Raw genomic sequence first — 26,885 nt, forward strand, 5'->3', positions numbered from 1 at the left:
TAGTTTTTATCCAAAATATATAACGTAATGATTTAACTTTGAAGCTAAATATAACTGTGTAAGACATTTAATTTTGACACAGTAGATTTATCTAAAAAAAAAGAACTGTTCAATTGAATTTGTTTTTTGTAGAAAATATAATAACTGGATGAGAAATTTTATAAATTTTCTAATACTTTATATAGATTTGTTACGGTCGTGCATGTTCACTCTATACGTACTTAATTTGCAGGGTCTGCTCCTTACACAAAACTGCTCTAACAGGGTTATGAGGAAGACTGACTTATATCGACACTTCACAAGTTTTACGGATAGCATCACAAATTATTTTCGCAATCTCAGATATTTAGATACCAATATAGTCGCATGATCGGTAATTCACCAATTGTGTCCTTTCTCGATTGTGATATTTGACTGGGCATGAACTAGTTTTCTATGCTGTGTTTTGTTTACTATTGTTTGTCCTTATCGGCGTTATCTGTTTTTTGCCATGACATTGTCAGTTTGTTTTCGATCTATGAGTTTGAATATTTCTTTGGTATCTTTCGCCTTCAATTTTTTTAAAAAATTGTCCGTTTATACATTTATAAATTATCAAGAAACTAAGGGATTAACTCCATCAGGACAAGTTGACCTAGGATTGATTTGGCTTTTATTTTTCGACTTTGAGTGTTCCGGATGAAGGGAAATTCAGAAAAGCGCTTCGGACGCATGAAATTTATAAAGCAATGTTATCATTTTTACCCTGTCGACGCAACCGGTATCGCTCCTTTTTGGAGTTCATGCGGTTCTTTCAGTTTTTGTTTGGTTACTTTGAATTGTGTTCTAAATCGATCTTTGAGATTACATGTCGGTTAACTTCTGATGCCTTGATTTATTTTTGGTCTGACTATTAATTTGATATATATATAAAGACGCCTATCTGTTGTTGAACACCAAACGATGAACTATTTGCCGTTGGTCTCTGCTTCATCGGCGAATATCCCAAATATCATTTTATTCATGTCATACTTACAAAACTTGTTAGTTATATTAGAGATATTTAAAGAGTAACAGAAATGAAATCGAGATACTGATTTACGGAATAGGATAAAGACATTTGTTTCTGGAATGATGGTCTTAGATAGAAAAGAGACCAGACCCTTGACGAGGTTTTTAACGTATTAGCTGCCAAAGTAGGAGTTCACAGTTAAAAGTGTCCAATACATCTGGACACCTTTATTAACTCTATTATCTTACAAACTACATGATGAAATAAAGCATCCCTTGAACAATTTTTATTAACGTTTCAGCAACATATGAAAAATAACAAGAAAAATGTGAACAATATTTGAACACCAGTAATACAACAAATTAACCAATAATTAGTTATACATCAACATTTTAGCTACTTATATAAAATTATTAGTTTCATGTTTGGAAAGACATTTTTGTTTTACGCATACAGTGATGTTTCAATTCACGATTTGTGCCACCAAAGTTGAAAGTTATTATTTGGAGGCATTATCTTGTTTGTAATATTTGGTGTTTCTCCGTTTACTTTCTTTCTTTTTCTAATGTTGTTGTTATCATCTTTCTATTTATAATGTTTTATAAACCTCTAGATGTATTCCTATTTTTCAATTGTTAATGTCTTCTTATTTTTCAATAGCAGATGTCTTTTTATATTTCACTTGCAAATGTCTTCCTATTTTTCACTTGCAGATGTCTTTCTATTTCTTAATTGCAGATGTTCCGAGGTATGAAATGTTTCTTTGATTTATTTTATTGAATATATTTATATTATAAACCTAAATAACATCTAATAATTTTCATAATCCCCCACAATTAAAACACATTGTGATACAAATAATATAAAAACCCTATTAGTCACTAGTGATATTTTTAAAATGTATTGCAGCAAACCACTATTAATGTAAGAGAAACAAATGATTATTTATTATGTTGCACCAGATTTTGTATAGTGTTACAGAATAAGTTGAAGTACATTATGAACATCATATTATGTATAAGATAAAAACATGATGACAGAAAATATCGAACATTTCTCAAATTAAATACATTATTTAATAACCAATCCAATCTAATGCCATTATAAAAACCGAATTAACATTAAACAGATCACAATAAAACATAAAGATGTCTTCTGTTTTCTGTTCTTGTTTCGAATAATAGATTTCATCCATATGGTTTCAATTTTTCTAGTAGTAAATATTTTACATACATATCTTATACCTTAAAACCTTTGTAGGAGGACTTGCCTTGTGGACAATACAGTCATGTACATTAGTTAAAGTGGCACAGTTTAATGATAGTAGTTTTATAATGTCGTATTTGATGCTAGCATGCTTCCATTTATACGAGAAGCCGTTAGACAATAAAACATTTCGTTACCATGACTACATTCAATACCCTTTGTCAAATTATATACTGCTACTATCACTCCGATTACGGAAGCCAAAATTCCAAAAGTAGCCACTAATATTGGGAAAATATTCTCTTTTGATAAAACTGGCTCTTGTCTTAATTTCATAACACATAACGGTGGTATAATGAATGCTAATGGACACGCCACAACTACTCCCTAAAAATAAAATAAACATACAATATTGAACCTTATTGTTTAGGACCTATTTTAAATTCATCTATAAATGATAGTCAAATGAATGTTGTTGGCAGTGTAACAAAATGAATGATGTTGGCAGTGTAACAAAATGAATGCTGTTGACAGTGTAAAAACTTCATCTAGCAAAATATACGCTTTATTTGGACTCTGTTTGATTGTTGTCACATGGACAATCATACCACTTCTCTTTTTTCATATTGCTGTGGGCATGCAGTTTTATTTGCATACTAGTATTAACACTTATTGGTGTTCCAGTAATGATAACGTAAACGATCTTGAGTTTGATTGAGTTTGATTGTTCTAAGACATCAATTTAATAGAATGTTGATTTATTGTACAAGTCTAAATGCACTGTTAAATGCTGGTAATATTGGTTAAACGTTTTTACAGATTTTTTACGTAATTCTAAATTAGAGGTATGAAGTCATGGGAAATATCAAGAAGTTAAGTAACCATTATGAGATTGTTACAGGCTGCTTTCAATAACTAGTACTGCAAAGTCCAGTGGTAAATATCTAATGTACCTCGATGTTTTGTTTTATTCAACGTTTTATATGTTTTCAGTTCTACTGGTTCTAAGCGAATATTTTGTTTTTCAACTGATTGATTAAAAGGTGAAAGCAATGAATAATCTAAACATTTAGTTCAAATTAATATCAACGATCCGTGTGAGATATTTAGTTGTCTCTGTAGAAAATATTCACAAATTGTATCAACTTAAAGGGAACAGGATCTTGTCATGCTATTAAGTTCTTGTTGTCGTATAGTGATCGTTGTATGTCAATTTTGGTAGTGCAAGTCAATGGAAAGTGATCATGAGAGTCAATAGATAATGAGATTCAATGGATAGCAGCTATCAAACGATGTTTCCTCACGCCTACTACCAATAGTCTATATTTATTTTCAAATGGTTGAGCAAAAGTCTACTTTCATAAACTTGAATGTGACCCAAGCCATATTATTTTCACAACAATTTTGACATGACTATAATGTACTAAATGAGATCATATATAACAGCAAAAATCACACTGCATACAAATTACTTAATGCCACCACATTTACCAATCTTAAATTAAAATAATAAACAAGAGGCTCTCAAGAGCCTGAATCGCTCACCTGTAATTTTTTGCTTAAATCTTTCATCAATGATTATTTTTTGCTTTTCAATATATATGAATGAGTGGCTTAAAAATGCCATTTAAATGTTCTTTGTATCTGTCATATTTTCTTCAAAAGCAAAAAAATGCATTTTACCCCTATGTCCATTTTAGCCATAGTGGCTATGTTTCTTGACGTACAAGAAAATAAAATACAAAATTTATACAAGATACTCTGAAACTTATTCAGCCCAAGTTTGGCTGAAATTGATTCAGCAGTTTCAAAGGAGAAGATTTTTTAAAGTAAGCAAACTAGATTAGATGAACAAATTGTGAAAAATTGCCTCTAAAGGACAATAACTCCTTCAGGGGTCAATTGACAATTTTAATCATATGAACTTATTTGTAGATCTTACTTTGCTGAACATTTTTGCTGTTTACACTTTGTTTATCTTTATCTATAATAATATTCAAGATAATAACCGAAAACTGCAAAATGTCCTTAAAATCATCAATTCAGGGGCAATAACCTAAAAATCAGATACCCGATTTGGCTGATAATATCAGGGCAGGTAGACCTTGACCAAATGAATACTTTAACTTCTTGTCTGATTTGCTCTTAATGCTTTAGTTTTTGACATATAGGTCAAAAAATGCATTTTACCCTATGTTCTATTTTTAGCCATGGCGGCCATGTTTTCTGAGGAAACAGAAAATAAAACACACACTTTATTCTAGATAACCTAAGAATCATTCAGCTTAAGTTTGGTTGGAATTGGTTCAGTAGTTTCAGAGGAGAAGATTTTTAATTTAGAAAACATGATAAAAATTGTGCAAAATTGTCCTTAAAGGGCAATAACTCCTTAAGGGGTCAATTGACAATTTTGGTCATATAAAAACTTATTTGTAGATCTTACTTTGCTGAACATTTTTGCTGTTTACAGTTTATCTTTATCTATAATAATATTCAAGATAATAACCAAAAACTGCAAAATTTCATTAAAATTACCAATTTAGTGGCAGCAACCCAACAATGAAAATTTCAGGGCTGATAGAAATTGACCTAATGAACATTTTTACCCATGTCAGATTTGCTCTAAATGCTTTAGTTTTTGAGATATAAGCCAAAAACTGCATTTTACCCCTATGTTCTATTTTTAACTATGGCGGCCATGTTTTTTGACGAAACAGAAATAAAACACAGACTTTATTCTAGATACCCTTAGGATCATTCAGCTTAAGTTTGGTTGGAATTGGTTCAGTAGTTTCAGAGGAGAAGATGTTTGAAATAGTTTACACCGGACGGACGACGACGACGGACGCCAAGTGATGGCAAAAACTCACAGTTCCATCGGAAAGGTGAGCTAAAAACCCTCCAAACCTACCAGCCTTATGATTAAGTACGCTGTGGCGCGTTTCGTCTACACTCAACTTACCAGTGGGGATCTAATAAAACCAATTGGAAAATAAAATCAATTACGAAGTTGAGGAGCATTGAATAGTTCGTAAAAGTTTTGCTTAATCTGACATAAGTTGTTCATGCCTGGGGAAGAAATATCAAACCAGTTGGAAAGGTAAATCAAATATAAAGTTAAAGAGCCTTGAATTACATAAGTTCCAAAAGATTTTGCCAAATCCTGATAAGGCCATCTATGTCTGGAGGTAGTAAAAACCTTGGCGATTCGAATGATTTTTACATACCATGAGAAGTAAGTTTATAAAAAGAAATTACCGTATAAATGATATTTGTATGGCAGCACAGAAACGCTGACAAGCATTGGTTTCGATACAACCCAGCAGTACTAACCAACACATTTGCCTGAATCGTTGTCTTTTCATTCAAAATTGCACAATGAAATAATTAAGTTCTGAGTTATGCAATCTACCCCATGTCGTAATATTTTTGTTAATTGAGCTTTGTGTATATCTTTAATAGTGTATGTTTTATTTATTCACAAAGCTTTAATTATCATTACCCGTACGAAATTATAAGGCGTATTACGCCTGGAAATCTGGCGTAAACCAGGCGTAAGTGGTAGTTACGTGTCCAGATCCAGGCGTAATGGAGCAGGAAACGTAAATTTGTAGCATTTACAGGCGTAGGAAAAAGTGGTAAACCTGGCGTAAATTGATATAAGCCAGGCGTAATTTTTTCTAAGGGCGTAAAACTGTTGGAAAGGCGTCAATCATTATACCCATAATGCTTTGTTTAATGTCATGGGAAATGTTTTCAAAATTTGGCTCCCTTGTAACTTGCAAGAGTTGGACATATGGCAGCTTGATATATTCAGGGGAAATTAGCTAAGTTTTAGTGCTTTTTGAAAGAATTTGAAATTGGAATTATGGAATTATGGAATCAAATTGATGAATAAAAATTGTGAAATGAAAGGAAAGTAGTATACATGGTAAATAATAATTATGTGAGTAACTAAGTTATGAATTTTTTATTTTTTACCATTAATTTCAAATTCTGGAATTGACCCTCATCCTTGGATAATAACATTTAAATCTTTCACAAGTTGAATTACAGTATTATCATTGATTTTTTTAGTAATTAAATGACATTAATTTTCAAAACAACTTAGTCAAAATGCTAGTGTCTGTCTGATATGTATTTATCTTTATAGCTTCTTCAATGGTTAATATTTCAAGTTTTATGTCAAACAGTGAGAACTTTAAGCAACAGTACAAGTTTGTATCAAATACACAAAGTACACAGCTAGTACACTGATTTAAATTAAGTGTAGTATTATGTAAGGACATTACGCCTGGTTTATGTATTGACCAGGCGTACTCATTTGCATATTACGCCTGGTTTTCTGTCAACCAGGCATACTCATTTAAATATTACGCCTAATTTTACGCCTGGTTTCCGCCTCAGTTACGCTTGGTTTCCGCCTGGTTTACGCCTGGTTGACGCCTGGACATGCATTCCTTAAACACTGCAATGACGCCAGGATAAAGTATGATTTCTACGCCTGGTTTCTGTGTCATTTCCAGGCGTCACATTTCGTACAGGTAAGCACACTGTCTGTTGTTTAAGTCTTATGTTGTCCTCCTGTTATCTTTGTTAAAATGTGTTGATTGGACCACTGTCCCATTGACGTTACCCCACAACTCATTTCTTTCATATCCACTAGAAAACATTGTTTACTTACGTTAAACGTCAAAACAATGCCTAGACAGTCTGTAGTCATTGAAATAAGAACTGTTGCTGCTGCTACAGAAATTGTAACTGTTAGATGACGCCACATGGGAGCCTTTTCAGTTACTGCAAAGAAGGCATTCTCAAATACCTAAAACGACAAAAACATATTTGAAACAGTTGCCTTCTGATTAAAAATTAATATTACAAACTATGCATTTGTTAAGCTCGTTTTGTGTTTAAGTTTCATTTGGATTAAATCAATGCTATCTTAATTTAAAAGAATTGTTTAATTTAAAAGCTGGTTAGTTTTGCAACCGTTTTACATATGTCCATATATATTTGCAACCGTTTTACATATGTCCATATATATTTCCGCAAAATAATAAAACAATCATACTAGTGGTTATAGTCACAAGATTGACAACAAAGTAAGTATAGACGACAAATCATGTAAGCGGTGATACATACACGATGGACGCATTGTATGTGTACTTTTTGAAGTTTATCATGCTTAATCGAAAATTACACTTACATGTCGAACAACAAAGCATTCTACAGATCATAAATTGTGTAATGGAAATCTTAACACTTACATGACGAACAACAGAGCATTCTATTAGTTATACTGATACAATGGACATATATTGTGAAATAGAAATCCCTAAATACTTACATGTCGAACAACAAAACATTCTAGAGGATATGTCAACATAATAGTTATAGCAAAACAGAGTCGAGCCACATTCATCAAATCATCTGTACGGCAGTAGTTTTCCAAGAGATCACCTAAAACAGAGCATAAATGTGTAGAAAAAAAAACTTGTACATATATGTTTAATTAGTTTGTCCCGTTTACGTTGAAAAGTTGATATTTTGTGAGCAGATTCATATGCAAGTTGAAACAGCCAAAGGAATAAAGGGGTACGTTTATATGTGTCATCAACCAAGGATAAACGTACAACTGTGTATCTTAAAACAGACACCAGTTAATGTAAAAATAATAAGAAGAAAGGAAAATGGAATATTCAGGCGACAGTAGTTTACCTATCTTCACATCTCGTAAATGGATAAGAAAAGACAAATCATGGTAACAAACAGAAACTGAGGGAATATTTATACAATAATGGCATTTTTGCTTTTGATACTGATTTTATCAGCCAGAAATTTAGGCGAGCCAGCTAGTGTGAGCTAGTGTGAGGTCAGTATTAAAATATAAAACGCAATTACTCTTTTAATCGGCAATTTGTCTCAACTTTTATGTTTTTTTTATTGAGGATATGAAAGAAAATGAAATAGAGAGTAAAAGATATTTTTACGCGTACAAAACGTTGCGATAGTTCCATTTGATAATTTTTCGCGGATGGACATGAACATGTGTCGCTGCTGCACTGATACATGACGTCATTGTCTGATTTTTTTGACTATCTAGTCATGTCCATGATCTAAAAAATATTAGACAGTAAGATCAAAGGGAAAATGTACACATGCCGATAAATCAGCATACCAGCATATTAATTTTAATAAAACATTTATCACAAGGAAACCAATCTAGAACTAATGACTATGTTGTTACTACTAACCTAGGATGTATCAATCAGCTGCATAATTAACTTGGAAAAAATGTAAATGCTAGAAAGCTAGGAATGCAAGTCGACAGCATAGTTACTAGGGTATATTATGTTAATAAAAACAGCCCAAAATGCCAATAGGCAGCATATTTCACTTGGGTAGATCCTGTGAATGTTACATAGTCAGGTATGCCAATAAGAAGCATTATTATCATAGGAATCTCATGTGAATGTAACTTAGCCGAAAATGACCTATCAGCACCATAACTACCTTGGGTATATTCTTTCAATGTAACATAGCCGAGAACGCCAAACATAATTACCTTGGGAAGAGGGGCGAAAGATACCAAAGGGACATTCAAACTCACAAGTCGAAAATAAACTGACAGCGCCATGGCAAAAAAAAAAAGAAACAGACAGACAAACAATAGTACACAAAACACAACATAGAAAACTAAAGACTGAGCAACACGAACCCCACCAAAAAACTGTGGGTGATCTCAGGTGCTCCGGAAGGGTAAGCAGATCCTACTCCACAGGGAATATTCTATGAATGCAACATAGCCGAGAATGACCAATCAGCACTACTTGGGCATGTTCTGTAAATGTTACATAGCCGAAAATGCCAATCAGCAGCAAATTTAGCTTGGGTATGTTTTGTGATATTACATAGCCGAGCATGCCAGTCAGCAAAAATTTTCCCTTGGGTATATCCTCTGAATGTTACAAAGCGGATAATGCCAATCAGCCGCTTGATTACCTTTAGTAAAATCCTGTTAATGTAACATAGACGAGAATGACCAATCAGCAGCATAATTACCTTGGGTTTATTATGTGAATGTAACATAGCCTAGAATGCGAATCGGCAGCATAATTACCTTGGGTATATCCAGTGAATGTAACATAGCCGAGAAATGACAGCATAATAATCTTGGGTATATCCTGTGAATGTAACATAGCCGAGAAATGACAGCATAATTACCTTGTGTATATCCTGTGAATGTAACATAGCCGAGAAATGGCAGCATAATTACCTTGGGTATATCCTGTGAATGTAACATAGCCAAGAAATGGCAGCATAATTACCTTGGGTATATCCTGTGAATGTAACATAGCCGAGAACGCCAATCAGCAGCATAATTAACAATGAAAATAAAAAACTGAAATGCGTCACAATTTGAAATCTCTTTTCTGTTGGATTCTCTAGTGACTGGTGTATCAGAAATGTGTTATGGTGACACATATATGCTGCAAAAAAATAAAATTCCCAATAATAAGCAGATAATATACACATGTTTACCACAGCTGTTATGCTTCACATTAAAAAGAGAGTATAGTGCAGATCATAACAAAACATGTAACACTGGGAATTAAACAATAAATCATACTGGACATTCCCTAGTTTATCTTAATAAATAAAAATTACATTCAACATATTCAATTCTGTCCAAATTAGAATCCTTGTAAGTAATAAGCGTTTGTTTTAATTTATTAATGTTTGTCATTCAGTGAGTTTGGTGTACTGATTTTACGGGGAACAAAGCACTGAAACATCTATGATAATCATTGTAAAAATTTTGTCACAACTATTCCAGATACTCGGTGGTTTATGGTATGGCATGTTGTATAGGCACCTGACTATTGTCAGTGATCTATGGTTTGGCATGCAGTATAGGCACTTGACTATTTTGAGTGATATGTGGTTTGGCATGTTGTATAGGCACTTGACTATTGTCAGTGATCTATGGTTTGGCATGCTGGATAGGCACTTGACTATTGTCAGTGATTTATGGTTTGGCATACTGTATAGGCACTTTACTATTATCAGCGATCTATGGTTTAGCATGCTGTATAGGCTCTTGACTATTGTCATTGATCTATGGTTTGACATGCTGTATAGGCTCTCGACTATTGTCAGTGATTTATGGTTTGACATGCTGTATAGGCTCTCGACTATTGTCAGTGATTTATGGTTTGGCATGCTGTTTAGGCTGTTGAATATTGTCAGTGATATATTGTTTGACATGCTGTATAGTCTCTTGACTATTGTCAGCGATTTATGGTTTGGCATGCTTGATATACTCTTGACTATTGTCAGTGATCTATGGTTTGGCATGCTGTATAGGCACTTGACAATTTTGAGTGATAAATGGTTTGGCATGTTGTATAGGCACTTGACTATTGTCGGTGATTTATGGTTTGGCATGTTGGATAGGCACTTGACTATTGTAAGTGATTTATGGTTTGGCATACTGTATATGCACTTAACTATTGTCAGCGATCTATGGTTTAGCATGCTGTATAGGCTCTTGACTATTGTCAGTGATCTATTGTTTGACAAACTGTATAGGCTCTCGACTATTGTCAGTGATCTATGGTTTGGCATGCTTTATAGGCTCTTGACTTTTGTCAGTGATCTATGGTTTGGCATGCTGTATAGGCACTTGACTTTTGTCAGCGATCTATGGTTTGGCATGCTTTATATGCACTCGACTATTGCTAATTACTAGATATATATTTTGGTTTTGTGTGTGCTGCTGTGGTGTTGTGATATTGATGTATATATAATATTTCCTTTTGTAGTTTTATAAGTATAATTGAAATGTTTATGTAAGAATGTGTTTCAAATTGAACAAAAGTTTCAAAATAAATACTTCTTCACGAATAATTTTCTCCATTTGTTCCTTAGAGGGTATCATCACCCCTGTAGTCATAACTGTGGTGCTCACATGGAATATCATAGAACCGATCATGTTCTGAAAAGTTATCCTTTATAAAATGTTCAAACACTAGTGATTTCCTACACACAGGGAAAGTTGGCCGTACTAGATTTGACATAATTTTTGTGTTTACCTATTTTAGTTTGTTATTGACGTCATTAATTTGGTTTTCCAATTGTTTTGATTCAAGCTCTACTTTTGTAATCTTGAAGATGATACGCGCGTCTGACGTATCAAATTAAAAACCTGGTATCCTTGATGCTTGAATATATACTTACCAAATGTCATTATTCCTATCGACTGTGCAAAGTTATAATCAAAAAGAGACCAGGCATCTGCAGTAGCTCGTCTAAAATCAGAAACAATATAAATAAAAGGCTTAGCAGGTAAGGAACAGTAAACCCGTTATATATATATATATATATATATATATATATATATATAAAAGTCTAAATTGAAAACAACGTTCAAACCTATGATTGCGTTGGATAAAAACCGCAATTTTTATACGTGTGCATGTAAAACAAATTTCTTGGTAGAGGGGTCTAAATACAGCACAAACAACAATTTCCAAAAGACCAAAAAAAGTGAAAAAGTCTATTTTAACAAAACGCATTTGACTAACAGGTCGAACAACTGATGTTCTTAAACCTTGCTGACTGCCATTGGCGATTGCCAAATAAATTGATCACCAGATCTAACAAAATGGATCTTAATATTAATTTAATACCAAACAGAAAACAATAAACTAGTGGAAAAGATGATATACCACAAACATGAGGTGCAAAAATTTGTACACCATATCCGGATTTCGACAATTAATGTCCCTTCAGTGATGTTAGGGATCGAAACGGTATATATATATATATATATATATATACATACTCTACCTTTGTCTAGTGAGTGTATCAACTTGAAAGAGTGAAATCTGAGTTTTGCTGAGCGATTTAAACATATAAAACTTAACTGCACAGAGGTGACCAATTTCATAACATACGCGACACAGTTTTGTGATTTATTAAAACAATTTGTGAGAAAAAGTTTTACATTGACTTCTGTTTTAATGACATAAGTTCATAAATTCATGTTTTAGTTTATAACAAAGATGCTTTATAAATGTTCAAAATATTATAAAATAAAACTTCACCCACGAAGATGGAAGACACAAGTTTAATCTTCCTAAACTTATCATCACTGCAGTGTTAATTTAAAGAAAGAATCAGAGTACATCAAAGGCCTTAACAGAAAAAGATACACAACAAACACCCACAACCACTGACTAGGCAGGTGTACAATGTAGGCAGCATGATTTCATGTCATAGGTTTTAGTACTTTAAGATTGCAGTTAAGTAATAGTAATCACTCCTTTATACGGTATAATACAAGAATAGAGAATGGAAACGAGGAATATGTCAAAGAGACAACAACCCAACCAAAGAGCAGAAAATAGCACAAGGCCATCAATGGGTCTTCAATGTAGCAAGAAAATCTCGCATCCGTAGGCGGGCTTCAGCTTATTGCTTTGTTTGTGTTATTTTTTTAACTGTTACGTTAGAGTTAAATGCCTTTCCTGTACAGAAGGTATTGGGTAATTTTCTAAGTACATTTTCTATGTCCACTAGTGTCCTGGTCGAGATTATTAAAAACGGGGTCGATGAGATATATAGCGCAACATTTTCTTGTGCATGTCTCCAAGTTAGGAATTTGTCTTATCTACTGTGATGATCTTGCATTTTTGGAAATTTGGGATTGTTACCAGATGAAGTTTTATCAAATTTATTCACTCCCTTTTTTGACTTGGGAGATTTAAAATTTTACATCTTGTTTAAACACATGTCTGGAGACGGACGTATGATGACTTTAAATGTCTATTGTGCTTTGTGATTTCGAATGCTGTCTCATCGGTGTATACGCCACATCTATATTCATATAAAAATACTGAGATAATAATATTATACAAAATCGAGTGATGTCATGTCCTCTAGAGGAATACTGCCTAGTCGAAAAGTTGTAAATGTCAAGCCTTCCATATTACAGGGAAACATTAACATGTATGGTAGTATGGTACAATTCATTGCAGTCCAAACATTAATGTGTGTATCAAACCACAAGGTATGTTGAATACTACAATGGCAGAATAACTTTCAAAAATCGATTTTAGAGTAGAAATATACTTACACATCACTAAAATCTGGAATCCTTATACAAATACACACAATTATGAACACAATTAAAACCATTGCTAGAAACGCCCACTGAAATTAAAAAAAGTTATACACTACCAATAATGTACTCAAACAATTGTGCACTACCAAGAATTTATTTTAACAGTCAAACACTACCAAGGATTATACTAACAGTCTGATTGTAAACTAAACAAACAAATTTACACTACCAACAATGTACTTACATTTTACTTTATACATTTTTACCCTATACTGAATCGTTACTGAATAATCAAAATCGAAAGTTACACTCTGTTTCTTCTTACTGCCAATATCACACACATAGAAAAAGGCAGTTTTTAAGCAATGGAAAGTATAGCGTAACATTTGGATTATAAAACCGTGAGTTACATAGTCAGAAGTATGTATACTTGGAAGTGTACAGGTACTATTCTGATTTTATTACAATGTTTATGTTTTGTGTTTGGTTGTTTTTGTTTAAGTACGAATCGATGTCTTTTGATTGTAGCACTTAATTAGATAATTTTACAACAATGAATTCTGGTGTTGAGGACATACTATGTTGAGTAAACAAAGTTAATTTACAACTTTTGTTTTTGCTTTTATATGTTTTTAATTTTGTCTTGGTTTGTCATCTGTTTTATATAAATTAATTTTGAAAATATAATATAAAAACATTAATATGTAATTTCATTCGTAAATATGACAAATTACATGGTATGTTTTAAATGATTTTAAAAATATTGTACTTAAAAAAATTATTCTTCCTAACATGCATTTCACCAAACAAAATGTTATGCATTTTCCGGAGGTAGCATTATATCATTAGTCCACTAATGCTATATGAAATCCTTTCTTATTTCATATTTACGAAGGAAGTAATGTTTGAAAAGTTCTGTTTAATTTACCTTACTGAGCTTGGCTACATCTCTATAAAGGGATAATGGTAACGTAACAACTAAAGTAGTCAGAAAAATACAAAAATGCCTATTGACTAGAACTGTGCCTTCAAGATAATCTGTAAATATAATTACAAAAATTGTAAATATGGAATAAAGCATTATTCATTATAAGTGTAACTAACGCTTTACAAATGTTGTGCGTCCGATGCGCTTTCTGGATTTCCCTTCACAGAAACGCTGAAACCACTATATTACAAAGCCAAGTATGTATAAATACTCAGCAGCGTTAGGAGCTAATTAACCAAAGGGGAACTTAATACAATAGCCAAATTTCTCTAAGGATATTTTTGCCTGAGGGAGTTGGAACTTTAGTTTCCTAGTAATTTCTTAATCTTTTAACGGGTGATTTTAGAATGAATATGATATAAATCATAATATGATACGATTTAAAAATATCGTAAGAATAGTTAATGTACATATTTTGTATATAAAACTTCCTTGAAAATAACAAAATGAAAATAATACTGAATCAATTGTATGCATCCGTAGCGCTTTTCTGGATTTATTAGTATTTAGATAATCAAGCTATGTACAAAAAGATACATGAAATCCATGGTACTATCGAAATCACGAGGATACATGAAATCCTCGGTACTATCGAACTCATTAGGATACATGAAATCCTTGGTACTATCGAACTCACGAGAGATGCATGAAATCCTTGGTACAATCGAACTCACGAGGATACATGAAATCCTTGGTACTATCGAACTCACGAGATTACATGAAATCCTAGGTACTATCGAATTCACGAGAGACATATTGCAGGTGTATTTTCAAATTAATCTTCATGAGGATCGATGTCTTTAGGTTACAAGTTTGAAAATCAGTCTACATTTTTAACCATTTCATTTCATTTTCGGAAAAAAATTACCTTTTTTGAATGTAGACTTTTTCTATATAATATAGCACTCTATTTATAATCATTTGTTTTATCAAATATCAGACAGTTAGTTTTCTAGTTTGAATTGTTTCAAATTTTGTCATTTCGGAGACTTTTAGGGCTGATTATACGGTTTGGGTTTTGCTCATCGTTGAAGATTGATGGTAATTTCTACTTTGACTCTGATAGATAGTTGTCTCAATGTTTCAATGGCAATCATGCAATATCTCCTTATCTTTATATCTATATTCACCCATTTCATCCTTTAGAAAATTCAGTCGGATCTATACTACCATTATTCCGTTTTAAATGATCCAATAATGCTCTGCTTGTCAAAATAATCTAATAAGGCTATCATTTTATTTCAGGGAAAGATTAGACGGTCAGATATAATAATTCTTCCATACAAGTAAACAAGATTTACTGGGGTATACAAAGTAAACATATTTACCTCCTCCTACTCGTAAAAAACATTTAGTAATTGTATCTCCTATTATAACCTGGTAACTTATCATAGCTGAAAACACAACAGAAAACCATATCACTTCCAAATTTAAATATATAAAAAAAGCTTTATGTGGTACTATATTAGTACTTCTTTTGTAACTCTGCCTCTAATCCAAATTTAAAAACTTTAAATTATACAATAAGGATCTATTTCCTTTTAAATTTCTAGATAACAATGCTACCTTTGATTTAATGTATTTTATCAATAAATTATTTGACATATATAACTGATATTAACACTAGCGGTACCAAATTTACTGCACCAAATGCACATTTCGACAATCATTGTCTCTTTAGAGATGCTCGAGGCCAAAATAGTTAAAAATCCAATATTTAGTACAAACCCTAAACAGCCTATACAGCCGATACAGGACCAAATATAAAGCCAAACGTGGACAAGGAGGCAGAATTATAATTGAATGTTTCCCTTTACAGATAGTTACTTCGTATAATTTGAAGTAGAATACAGTGTTTCCCTCTTTATATTTTTAAATGTTGAAATATATATCAACCTTGTCGTAGCAAGCAATGACTAATCGGAATCAAATAGACCAACTTCATTTGAACCTCTTCATTCGTATTAACCAATAGTACTTTAAAACAGTTTCCTTTTTGAACAAAATGAAGAGCACATAAATTAGCACTATTAGAAATTTGAATGTCTTTGCTGCCTAACGTTATTTACTATCCTTAAACCTGTCTGTTTAGATTAAAATGTTCCGATGCAATAATATAATTTTCTTTTTGGAAATTTTAAACATGGCAATACTACGTCGAATCGTTTTCCCGATGTACTGATAAACCCTGTAGCATCTTTCACACGGCAATACAATGTCGATTCTTATCTTAAAATGGATGAACAGCATATTTAACAGAGCAATATCGTATCGATTTTATTCATGGTACACTGATAGTCTCAACCGGCATTAGCTTACGAGCAATATTGGGTCGATTCTATTCCCTGTGAACTGATGGTATTCCACACCATCATCAAACCGGGAATACTTCAGTGCCAGCATTGGTTATATTATAAATGTAAATTTCGCGAATGTAGACATACAGTGTCTGCATGACTCCTTTGAAAGTTAATCGGAGACTTTAAGTCACTGTTTTGTCCCTTGATGTTGCAACCCCTTAAGTATCTATTCATTTTCATTTTTTTATTTTGTTTCTTGGTGTGTTTAATAGGTTAAAAAAATACAAATATGGTTTATGAAACAAAAAGCGAATTATACATAATGTCCAAATATTTACCTATAAAAGGATAAAGGAATTGTAAGACAGTTAACAAATAAAATCCAGGTCTACCAAAAGCCACCAGAACAACATCCTGGAAATAAAACAGTTAAAATTTAATATTCTCCAGCTAAATACTGCTTAATACTTTTACCAATATAGCTTAATGTTATTGCTTTTTGGAAAATCTCTTAAAACTTAGGAAACTGTATAAACCCTTCACTTCAGACCATTAATACCAGAAATTGCATAATATCTTACTTTCATTGGTTCCTTAAAATATGTCATGCTGTTTGTTTAATGGTAACAACTGTTAAAGAAAATTATTTGAAGTAACATGAATTTAATCTCTTTAAAAGAGTATCATTTGGTTCAATCATTACTATTCGGAATTGCTTTTGCGTAGAAGGATCCAGGATGTTATACACATGTATAGCACGGATAAACAAACTCCAACGCTTTACATTATGATATTGTTGATAAGAGAGAATAGCATTGATAAAACAAATTCCAATGATTTACAATATCATATTGTTGATGAGAGGCAACAGTAGTTTATCAATGTTCAAATCTCGTAAATAGATTGTGAATATACAAATACAGATAAAAATAAACTCCAAAGTGAAACTGAACAAGTGTGTCGACAGGGTAAGCATCTCCTGGGGAATAGGATACAATCGGTAAATTAGAAGATCGCTGTGCAAATATATAATACATACCTGATCATAGACTACACATTTAGGGTAGCATTTTTTTTTTTATATATTTAAGGAAATGAGAGAATCCGCGAAAAATGCTTGACGATGAGATACACTCGACTTCTGGTATAAAAATTTAATCTGATAAAATTGTCATATCAAATGTTTTAACATACACTGTTATGTCTTGCCTTTTTGTTATTTCGTTAGTAAAATGCAAATGTTGAAATTAAAATAGCAATACTTTAACATGTAATTTATGCAAAATATTCAAAGTCAATAAACTGACCTAATAACAAACTAATACATGTAATCTAAGGAAAAGTTCCAAAGTCAATAAACCATGACTGAGGGTGCGGGCAAAATAATCTCCATAGAAATGAGATGTGTAAATGCTTATACAACTGCAAACCAAATATCATCGACCTACCACTAGTGATTCCTCATAAACTGACATAATCACAAACTAATACATGTAAACTAAGCAAAAGTTTCAAAGTCATACTTCATGACTGAAGGGGCAGGGCCAAATAATTTCCATAGAATTTATATGTGCTAAGGCTAATACCATTGCATACCAAATATCATTGACCTACCATTAGTGGTTCCCTACAAACTGACATAATCACAAACTAATACATGTAAACTAAGAAAAGTTTCAAAGTCATACACCATGACTGAGGGGGGCCAAATAATCTCCATGGAAATTAAATGTGCTTACGCTAATACAACTGCATACCAAATATCATTGATCTACCACTAGTGATTCCCCATAAACTGACCTAATCACAAATCAATACATTGTTGACGCCGACGCCGTAAACAACATACCTTTGTATCGCGTCTTAGCTAAATTTTAAACACTTGACAATGAGCAAATTCTTTTTATCCATTTAGGAATGAAAACAGTCAGATCCTAGACGGATCTTTGTATAATTTTCAACTTATTGAATTTTAAAATGTCTAAATCATACAAGACACCGATATATCAAGAAGAACATTATAGATTATTTCATCGTAATGTCTGAGAAAGTTACATATCAATACTATCAATTCTTATCGGATCACCGATAAGGACGCATTTTGTTCTGTCAAACCCTCAAATATAAAAGTAATAGTAATGCTAATTAATTGACTGGATAATGTGAATGGAAGGATAAATTAATGTAAGACATGTCTGTAGATCGAAGTCTCTTAACCCAATGTTAACTAAATCACTTGACACTGGATGTAAGACGAAGTATGGGGGTAATATATATCTCTATGTGATAAGTAACTGACACTAATGTGAATAAAACGTGAATAGCAAATTGATGATATAGATGAATTGATTGGAATCCTGTTGATATTATCTACTATTCATTTCCCGAGAGGATACGATGCTTACAGCTCAGACTACAAATAAGTCCGAAATGAAAAATGATACAATGTAATGTTATGTGTTTTCAAAGGCAGAATGGCAATGTTTAAGAGATAAGAATAGTATGGATGGATAATACCAGTATATCGGTTGATACACTGACGTTTGTCTTTTAGTATTCAGTTGTTTCCCTGTATGTGCCCTGTAATTATTAAGTTTTCCTATATGCCCTGTAATTATTAAGTTTATTTTGATTTCCAAATAGGATTAAAACATGTTTTATTTTTTTTAAATAGTAAGATTAATATGCAAATAAACAGTTTACAATCTGTCTAATTTTCATTCTCGATTTAATACATAACCTGTTTAGGAAATAGTTCCTGCAATACATAAGATTTATATGAAAAAGACGAAGAAATCCACAAACGCTGCATTGAAAACTAAAGACTGAGCAGCACAGGTCCTCTGGAGGATAAAAGATCGGCAAGTTACACCCAAAATTTTCCAGGTAGAAAAATAAAAAGATATGACATATAGCTATTGATGAGGTTCCTGATTTGTTCGTCTTTTCAGAACAAAACTGATCACGCCATGAAAAAATCCGACCAAAAGACAAACCACAGTACAACAAACACACCGCAGCAAACTATAGACTGAGCAACACGAACCCCGCCAAAAACCGGTCTTGTTTGTGGTTAAGGCAAGTTTTGTAGTTTTTGCGGTTTGAAACATATCTGTCGTCCTCTGTGAAATAGATCTTCCATAAGGGTCAATATAAAATTGTTGACATCAAGTTCATATCCGTGTCGTTTTACGATTTTGTTTGCACTGTGATTTCTCTGAAGTACAAACGCATATCAGAGCACAACGTACTTCATACAAAGATACTGATTAATGCATTCAATCAATTACAGTTAAATGTCATTATGTGGTATTGTAGAGAAAAAATTCGTCAGTTGAGATTTGTTTTACGATAATTAAAGGAATAAAATGAAACAATCAATACAAATTTGCTATCTGCTGAAAAAGAAGTTAACTGGATGTGCACTTTCCAGTATTCACCACCAGTCTTTGAAAATAGAAAAGGCATAATGGAGCATTGGTATTAAAGTCATTAGAGAAAAAACGATGAAACATTTTATCGCATAATTACACGCAACCATTACTTTTGTCTTTTAAACTGCTTTACATTAGGTCTCCTTCCTTTTGGTTTGATCCGTAATATTTGTTTTGTTCTTTGATCCTTTTTGTTTGCCATTTTCAAAACACTTGTAAGGATCAAGAATTACCTAGCATGTAGTGTAGTATCCATTAGATGACAATTATTTTTTTTCAAAAGTGATTTAACAAAATACCTGAGCGTGTACGTAGTGATAAATACATGAAGTGGTGAAGAACGTGTGAAACAAAGAGCCGTTGTATCGTGTTCTGTGTCAAAACATACGGGATTTAGTTTTAGTCTTTTAGACATAAAAAAGATAAGCAGATGTGGTATGATTGACAATGACACAAATATCCAGCATTGATCAAATAAAGGCAACAGTATTATACCGCTGTTCAAAAGTCATAAATCGATTAAGATAAAACAAAGGACGAGGATGTAAACAACTAAAGATCACTATACGGCCTTCAATAATGAACAAAATATGTACTGTATAGTAAGCTCTAAAAGTCCCCGGTATGACAAAATGTGAGACAATCAAAAAGAAAAAACAACAACGGCCTAATCAAAATAATAAATGAAAAAACTAAAACCAAATATGGCAGACAGCAGCCAAAGACAGCCATTGAATTACAGACTCCTTACTTGTGTCAGTGACATAACGAATGTGGCGGCGTAAGCAATATTGGTGAGCACTCAATCCTCCGACTAACTGTAGTTACCTATATCAGTGATGTAACAGCACAAAATCAAACAAACTGTTAAAAAATTAATTGGAAAAGGCTTGTTGACTCAACTGATCAACACGAAGCACAACAACATAGAAGTCCTCTAGACTGTTGCTGAAATATTTCCCTATATGAGTATACTTACTTGGTAGGTATCTGTGTTAGACAATTTTCCACCTTGCACTAACAATAGAATAGAGTAATCTGTAAAAAGCAAACAAACATTGTATGTGAAATATCACGTATATAAACCATCATTCATTCTGAAAAAAGTTCCATTACCAATTAACTGTTGTGTGATGCCTTGGTCAAAGTTTGCTTCATAACGTTACAATGGCACCATGTCAGAGTTTGGTTCATAACGTTACAATGGCACCATGTCACAGTTTGGTTCATAACGTTACAATGGCACCATGTCACAGTTTGGTTCATAACGTTACAATCGCACCATGTCAGAGTTTGGTTCATAACGATACAATGGCACTATGTCACAGTTTGGTTCATAGCGTTACAATGGCACCATGTCACAGTTTGGTTCATAACGTTACAATGGCACCATGTCACAGTTTGGTTCATAACGTTACAATGGCACCATGTTACAGTTTGGTTCATAACGTTACAATGGCAACATGTCACAGTTTGGTTCATAACGTTACAATGGCACCATGTCACAGTTTGCGTTACAATGGCACCATGTTAGAGTTTGGTTCATAACGTTACAATGGCACCATGTCAGAGTTTGGTTCATAATGTTACAATGGCACCATGTCAAAGTTTGATTCAAAACGATACAATGGCACCATGTCCAAGTTTGATTCATAACGTTACAATGGCACCATGTCAAAGTTTGATTCAAAACATTACAATGGCACCATGTCAGAGTTTGGTTCATAATGTTACAATGGCACCATGTCAGAGTTTGGGTCATAACGATACAATGGCACCATGTCAAAGTTTGATTCATAGCGTTACAAAGGCACCATGTCAAAGTTTGATTCAAAACATTACAGTGGCACCATGTCAAAGTTTGGTTCATAACGTTACAATGGCACCATGTCACAGTTTGGTTCATAACGTTACAATGGTTCCATGACAGAGTTTGGTTCATAACGTTACAATGGCACCATGTCAAAGCTTAATTCATATAGAATAACCATACATTGTCTCGAAATATATATTTTATTTGAACAAGGTTTAGAAACAGGTAGAAAGCGAGGCTTTGCCGAGCATTTCTATCCTGTTTTGAGCCGAGTGCAAATAAGATTTATATTTCGAGACAATGTATGGTTATTATTTGTATACTGCAACTCTTACAACTGTTCCAAATGAAATATTAAGGGTAAAAACCATATTTTTTTTTAATTTGGAGCGAACAACGTAAAAATTCCGCGAACCTGTACCTTTTAATGACGTCATAAATTAAACTCTACGGAAACGGATTGTTAACGTCATAAACAAGGCGATATATCACAAATGATTATACGGTCAATATAATTTCACTGCGCAAATAGTATATATAACATTACAATGGCACCATGTCAGAGTTTGGTTGTTAGGTGTTTTTCTTTATTTTATGACGATTATCACGTTTTTCGACATGTGTTTTTGTTTTGGTCTTTACCAAATCATCTTTGTTCTGAAAGACTATAGCAAATATACCAAAATCTGAATCACATCCTTTTGAAATTCAATTTCTCCATGTCACAGATAATAACTGGCCCGAAAATGTATGGTTACTAGGTGCTTTACTAAAAAATTGATCTAACACACATTCGGAAAATTTATCAAAATTTGAATCGCAACCTTTGGCCAATTATTTCATGTTTAATCATAGGACAATATAAGATTGCTAGGTACCTTCCATAAAGAATTTTGGGTGTAACTCTTTCTGGAAACTTACTTAAATTTCAAAATTTCAATTAAAAGTTCAATAACGATGTACAATGGCCATCATAAATCATGAAGTTGGGTTTTCTCGTTTGAATTCTTTCACATTTTTATGTAGGGGCCTTTTATAGCTTTCTATATGGTATAGGTTTCTATATGTTATAGGTTTCTATATGGTATAGGTTTCTATATGGTATAGGTTTCTATCCTTGTTGAAGGCTGTACGTTGGCCTATATTTGCTTACATCCAGATCCTTTAGTCTCTGGTGGATAGTTATATCATTCATAATCATATGCTCATTATTTTTATGATTAAATATGTTTAGTAAATTTGTTAAGTGTCATATTTTGTTGATAGAACATTCCAACAGGCATACATTCCTTTGAAAGAACATTCCAACAGGCATACATTCTTTTGATAGAAAATTCCAACAGAACATATTTATTGATACTTTTTTTGATAGGCTAAATTATTGTCATTTCTTTAATTCTTGTTCTATTTACATTTCTAATTGTTATACAACAATAAAGAAGAATTAAGTTGCACTAAAGGATTAAGACAGAATCCGATGTACAGAACCACAAGATATCATGACAAGAAACAGTTAGTCAGCTAATCGATAAGACCAATGGGTTTTGTCTCACAATGAACCATACGTTTTATGGCTAACAACCTTATTCAAGGTCATTTACAGCAGAATATAAAAAGAAACGTCAATATTAATGTGTGATCTATAGATCTTCCTACCCATAAAGTCATATATTATCAGATTATAACAGGTTTTATTGTTCTTGACATCAGTTTAGTCGGATACAACCATTTCGACTAAAAACAAAGATGATCTTGAATGTATAAACATATAGTTTTGATCAGTTCTAACCTCTCTTCAGAAAATTTATTCTAAAATCTTAGAACTGGTACTACTATCAGAATCTGTTCTAAGGTAGAGTAATTTGAATCTGTTTTAGGGTAGAACTGTTTTCTTTTACTTTTTACTTTTGTTGTAATGTTACACTACTGTCTCAGGTTAGGGTGAAGGTTGGCGCCTGTTAAAACGTTTAAACCCGCTGCATTTTTAGCACCTCTCCTAAGTCAGGAGCCTGTTGTTCAGTGGTTGTCGTTTGTTGGTGTGGTTCATAGGTGTTTCTCGTTTCTCTTTTTTTTTTGTAGATTAGACCGTTGGTTTTCCTATTTGAATTGTTTTACACGTCATTTTGGGGCCCCTTTTAACTTGCTGTTCGGTGTGAGCCTAGGCTTCGTGTTGAAAAACTTTTTATACATTGTGACTTGGATGGAGAGTTGTCTCATTGGCTCTCATACCACATCTTCTTATTTATAAATACTAAACATACCACTGTAACATGTTTAACACCGCCATAATAAGCATACCACTGTACACATACATGTTTATCCCCGCCACACACTGTTCATCTTACCTGTGATAACAGCAACTAAAATCAGCAAAAATGTTCCAAACAAAAAACCGGACTGCTTCAGTGCATATGGTATTCCTGCAAAATATATAAAAGGAAATCATTTAGATGTGCAATCTATCTACCTGAGTATTATAGTTTGTCAGTTTTTTTTCCATATTTAAATAGTATTATGGGATTCTTGATACAATAATACTGAACTTAATATGTATAGAAGGTTGATATATTATCTTGATTTAAATCAGTTTCTTAAATATACAATTCAGTGTTTAAGTAATATAAAAGTGAAGAAAACCCATAATTATACTCCATTGCATGTTCATTTGTCTGGCCAAAGCCAGGAATCTCATCAACTGTCAACAATATAGGTTTAAAAACCAGGTATTAAATTATACGGACTATCGTTTATTTGGCTTTCCTGTCATCAATAATCATCTTAAATCTTAGATAACCTTTTTTGTGTGTTTTGGGATTGCTTTCTCAGTAACGTATAATCTACTTTTTCTTTTATTAAATTTAATGCCATTTGTGTACAGAACAGTGCATATCCGACTGTGAATCCATCAATTCAAGGCTGACACAATCCAATATTCACACAATCAATGGAACTAGATACTATATTTTATTGAAAATACTAATGGAAACTACTTTATTTGACAGTGTCTGAAATTAGTCAGAATGTGACAGTAGTTATCCATTTATGTCACTTGTTCTCCGATATCTCTAGTAATTAATGTTTCTATCGGCATCTAGGGATTGAGTTGAATTAATATTTCTTGCTTTTAATTGAAAATATTTATCTTAAATAATATTCGAAGACAACCAATTACATTCTTTTTTTTTACAAAAATATAAACAGATGACATAATGTTTTGTGTAATTATATATAGTTCTTGAATAGAACTGATAAACGAATAAAAAGTGTGTATTTTAAATTAACATTTGAGAATTCAATCCATATGTTGTTATTAATACATTGATGAAGTCTGAATCACAATATCCTCTTAGGACACTTAATAATAATATAGATCTCTGTGTGTACAATCAATAAAGCACAAGGTAAAGCGGACAATTTGAATGATAATAGTATTGTGATCAGTAGTAGTTATAATTCCACGTGTCAAAGAGTCGGTGTACAAGTATATAATTCCACGTGTCATAGAGTCGGTGTACAAGTATATTTTCAATATCGAATATTAAAGCTTTATTGAACTGACTCCTTGCATATTCTTATTATTCATTAATGTTTTGATTTATTGCGGACCTTTTTTCAATATCGAATATTAAAGCTTTATTGAACTGACTCCTTGCATATTCTTATTATTCATTAATGTTTTGATTTATTGCGGACCTTTTTTCAATATCGAATATTAAAGCTTTATTGAACTGACTCCTTGCATATTCTTATTATTCATTAATGTTTTGATTTATTGCGGACCTTTTTTCAATATCGAATATTAAAGCTTTATTGAACTGACTCCTTGCATATTCTTATTATTCATTAATGTTTTGATTTATTGCGGACCTTTTTTCAATATCGAATATTAAAGCTTTATTGAACTGACTCCTTGCATATTCTTATTATTCATTAATGTTTTGATTTATTGCGGACCTTTTTTCAATATCGAATATTAAAGCTTTATTGAACTGACTCCTTGCATATTCTTATTATTCATTAATGTTTTGATTTATTGCGGACCTTTTTTCAATATCGAATATTAAAGCTTTATTGAACTGACTCCTTGCATATTCTTATTATTCATTAATGTTTTGATTTATTGCGGACCTTTTTTCAATATCGAATATTAAAGCTTTATTGAACTGACTCCTTGCATATTCTTATTATTCATTAATGTTTTGATTTATTGCGGACCTTTTTTCAATATCGAATATTAAAGCTTTATTGAACTGACTCCTTGCATATTCTTATTATTCATTAATGTTTTGATTTATTGCGGACCATATTCTTATTATTCATTAATGTTTTGATTTATTGCGGACCATATTCTTATTATTCATTAATGTTTTGATTTATTGCGGACCTGTTTTTGAAACTTCTCAGTTGTGGGTCCAGGTGATTTCCATAGAAATAGGAAGATGTGGTATGATTGCCAATGAGACATCTCTCCATCCAAGTCACAATGTGTAAAAAATAAACAATTATAGGTCAGAGTACGGCCTTCAACACGGAGCCATACCTATTTCTAACAGTAAGTATCACATGATTTTATCGTCACTGTGCATGAAATATATTGATCACAGAATGATACATGAATGTAAAACTGAACGTACGCCACCTATAACAAGAACCACACATATATATATTTCAAAATTATAGACATCTTCATAAGTTATTCAAATCTAATTACTATTTTCATTTAAAAAACATTTGTCAACGAAAATTCATATGAGAGATCAACTTGATGTGTTGAATCCGGCAATCTTGACCAAACAACTTTGGCACCAAAACAATATGTATTTACACTGCCAATCGAAGATCGACTACTAAAAATAAACTGAACATGAAAATGAACAAAGAAATTTTAAAGAAATTATTTTGAAAAAAATAAGTCGTCAATGAAAGCTTAAGTAATATCATATAGATTTATTCTAGGAGCACAACTTCTGTGTCGTCTAAATTGAACCCAAATTTTACGGTATTGACATTTTTTTCTAAAACGTT

The 26,885-nt window shown here is 32.4% G+C and overlaps 1 protein-coding gene across 12 annotated transcripts in view; it reads right to left on the reverse strand.

The window, feature by feature from the left end:
- Positions 1 to 1,264: 1,264 nt before the first annotated feature.
- LOC127731165 (putative sodium-coupled neutral amino acid transporter 11) overlaps positions 1,265 to 26,885 on the reverse strand; it is a 61,418-nt gene continuing 35,797 nt past the window's right edge. For all 12 annotated transcript variants that reach the window (XM_052240102.1, XM_052240099.1, XM_052240100.1 and 9 more), the window contains 11 exons: positions 24,206 to 24,280; positions 21,027 to 21,085; positions 16,952 to 17,027; positions 15,642 to 15,707; positions 14,254 to 14,363; positions 13,338 to 13,414; positions 11,438 to 11,508; positions 9,526 to 9,687; positions 7,545 to 7,657; positions 6,882 to 7,019; positions 1,265 to 2,584 (listed from right to left, as the gene is read on the reverse strand). In XM_052240102.1, the coding sequence (XP_052096062.1) occupies positions 2,321 to 2,584; positions 6,882 to 7,019; positions 7,545 to 7,657; positions 9,526 to 9,687; positions 11,438 to 11,508; positions 13,338 to 13,414; positions 14,254 to 14,363; positions 15,642 to 15,707; positions 16,952 to 17,027; positions 21,027 to 21,085; positions 24,206 to 24,280 (1,211 nt within the window). In that variant the 3' untranslated portion in view covers positions 1,265 to 2,320. The remainder of the gene's footprint in view (positions 2,585 to 6,881; positions 7,020 to 7,544; positions 7,658 to 9,525; positions 9,688 to 11,437; positions 11,509 to 13,337; positions 13,415 to 14,253; positions 14,364 to 15,641; positions 15,708 to 16,951; positions 17,028 to 21,026; positions 21,086 to 24,205; positions 24,281 to 26,885) is intronic.

This window comes from Mytilus californianus, unplaced genomic scaffold, assembly GCF_021869535.1.
Source record: "Mytilus californianus isolate M0D057914Y unplaced genomic scaffold, xbMytCali1.0.p SCAF_2, whole genome shotgun sequence".
Classification (NCBI taxonomy): domain Eukaryota; kingdom Metazoa; phylum Mollusca; class Bivalvia; order Mytilida; family Mytilidae; genus Mytilus; species Mytilus californianus.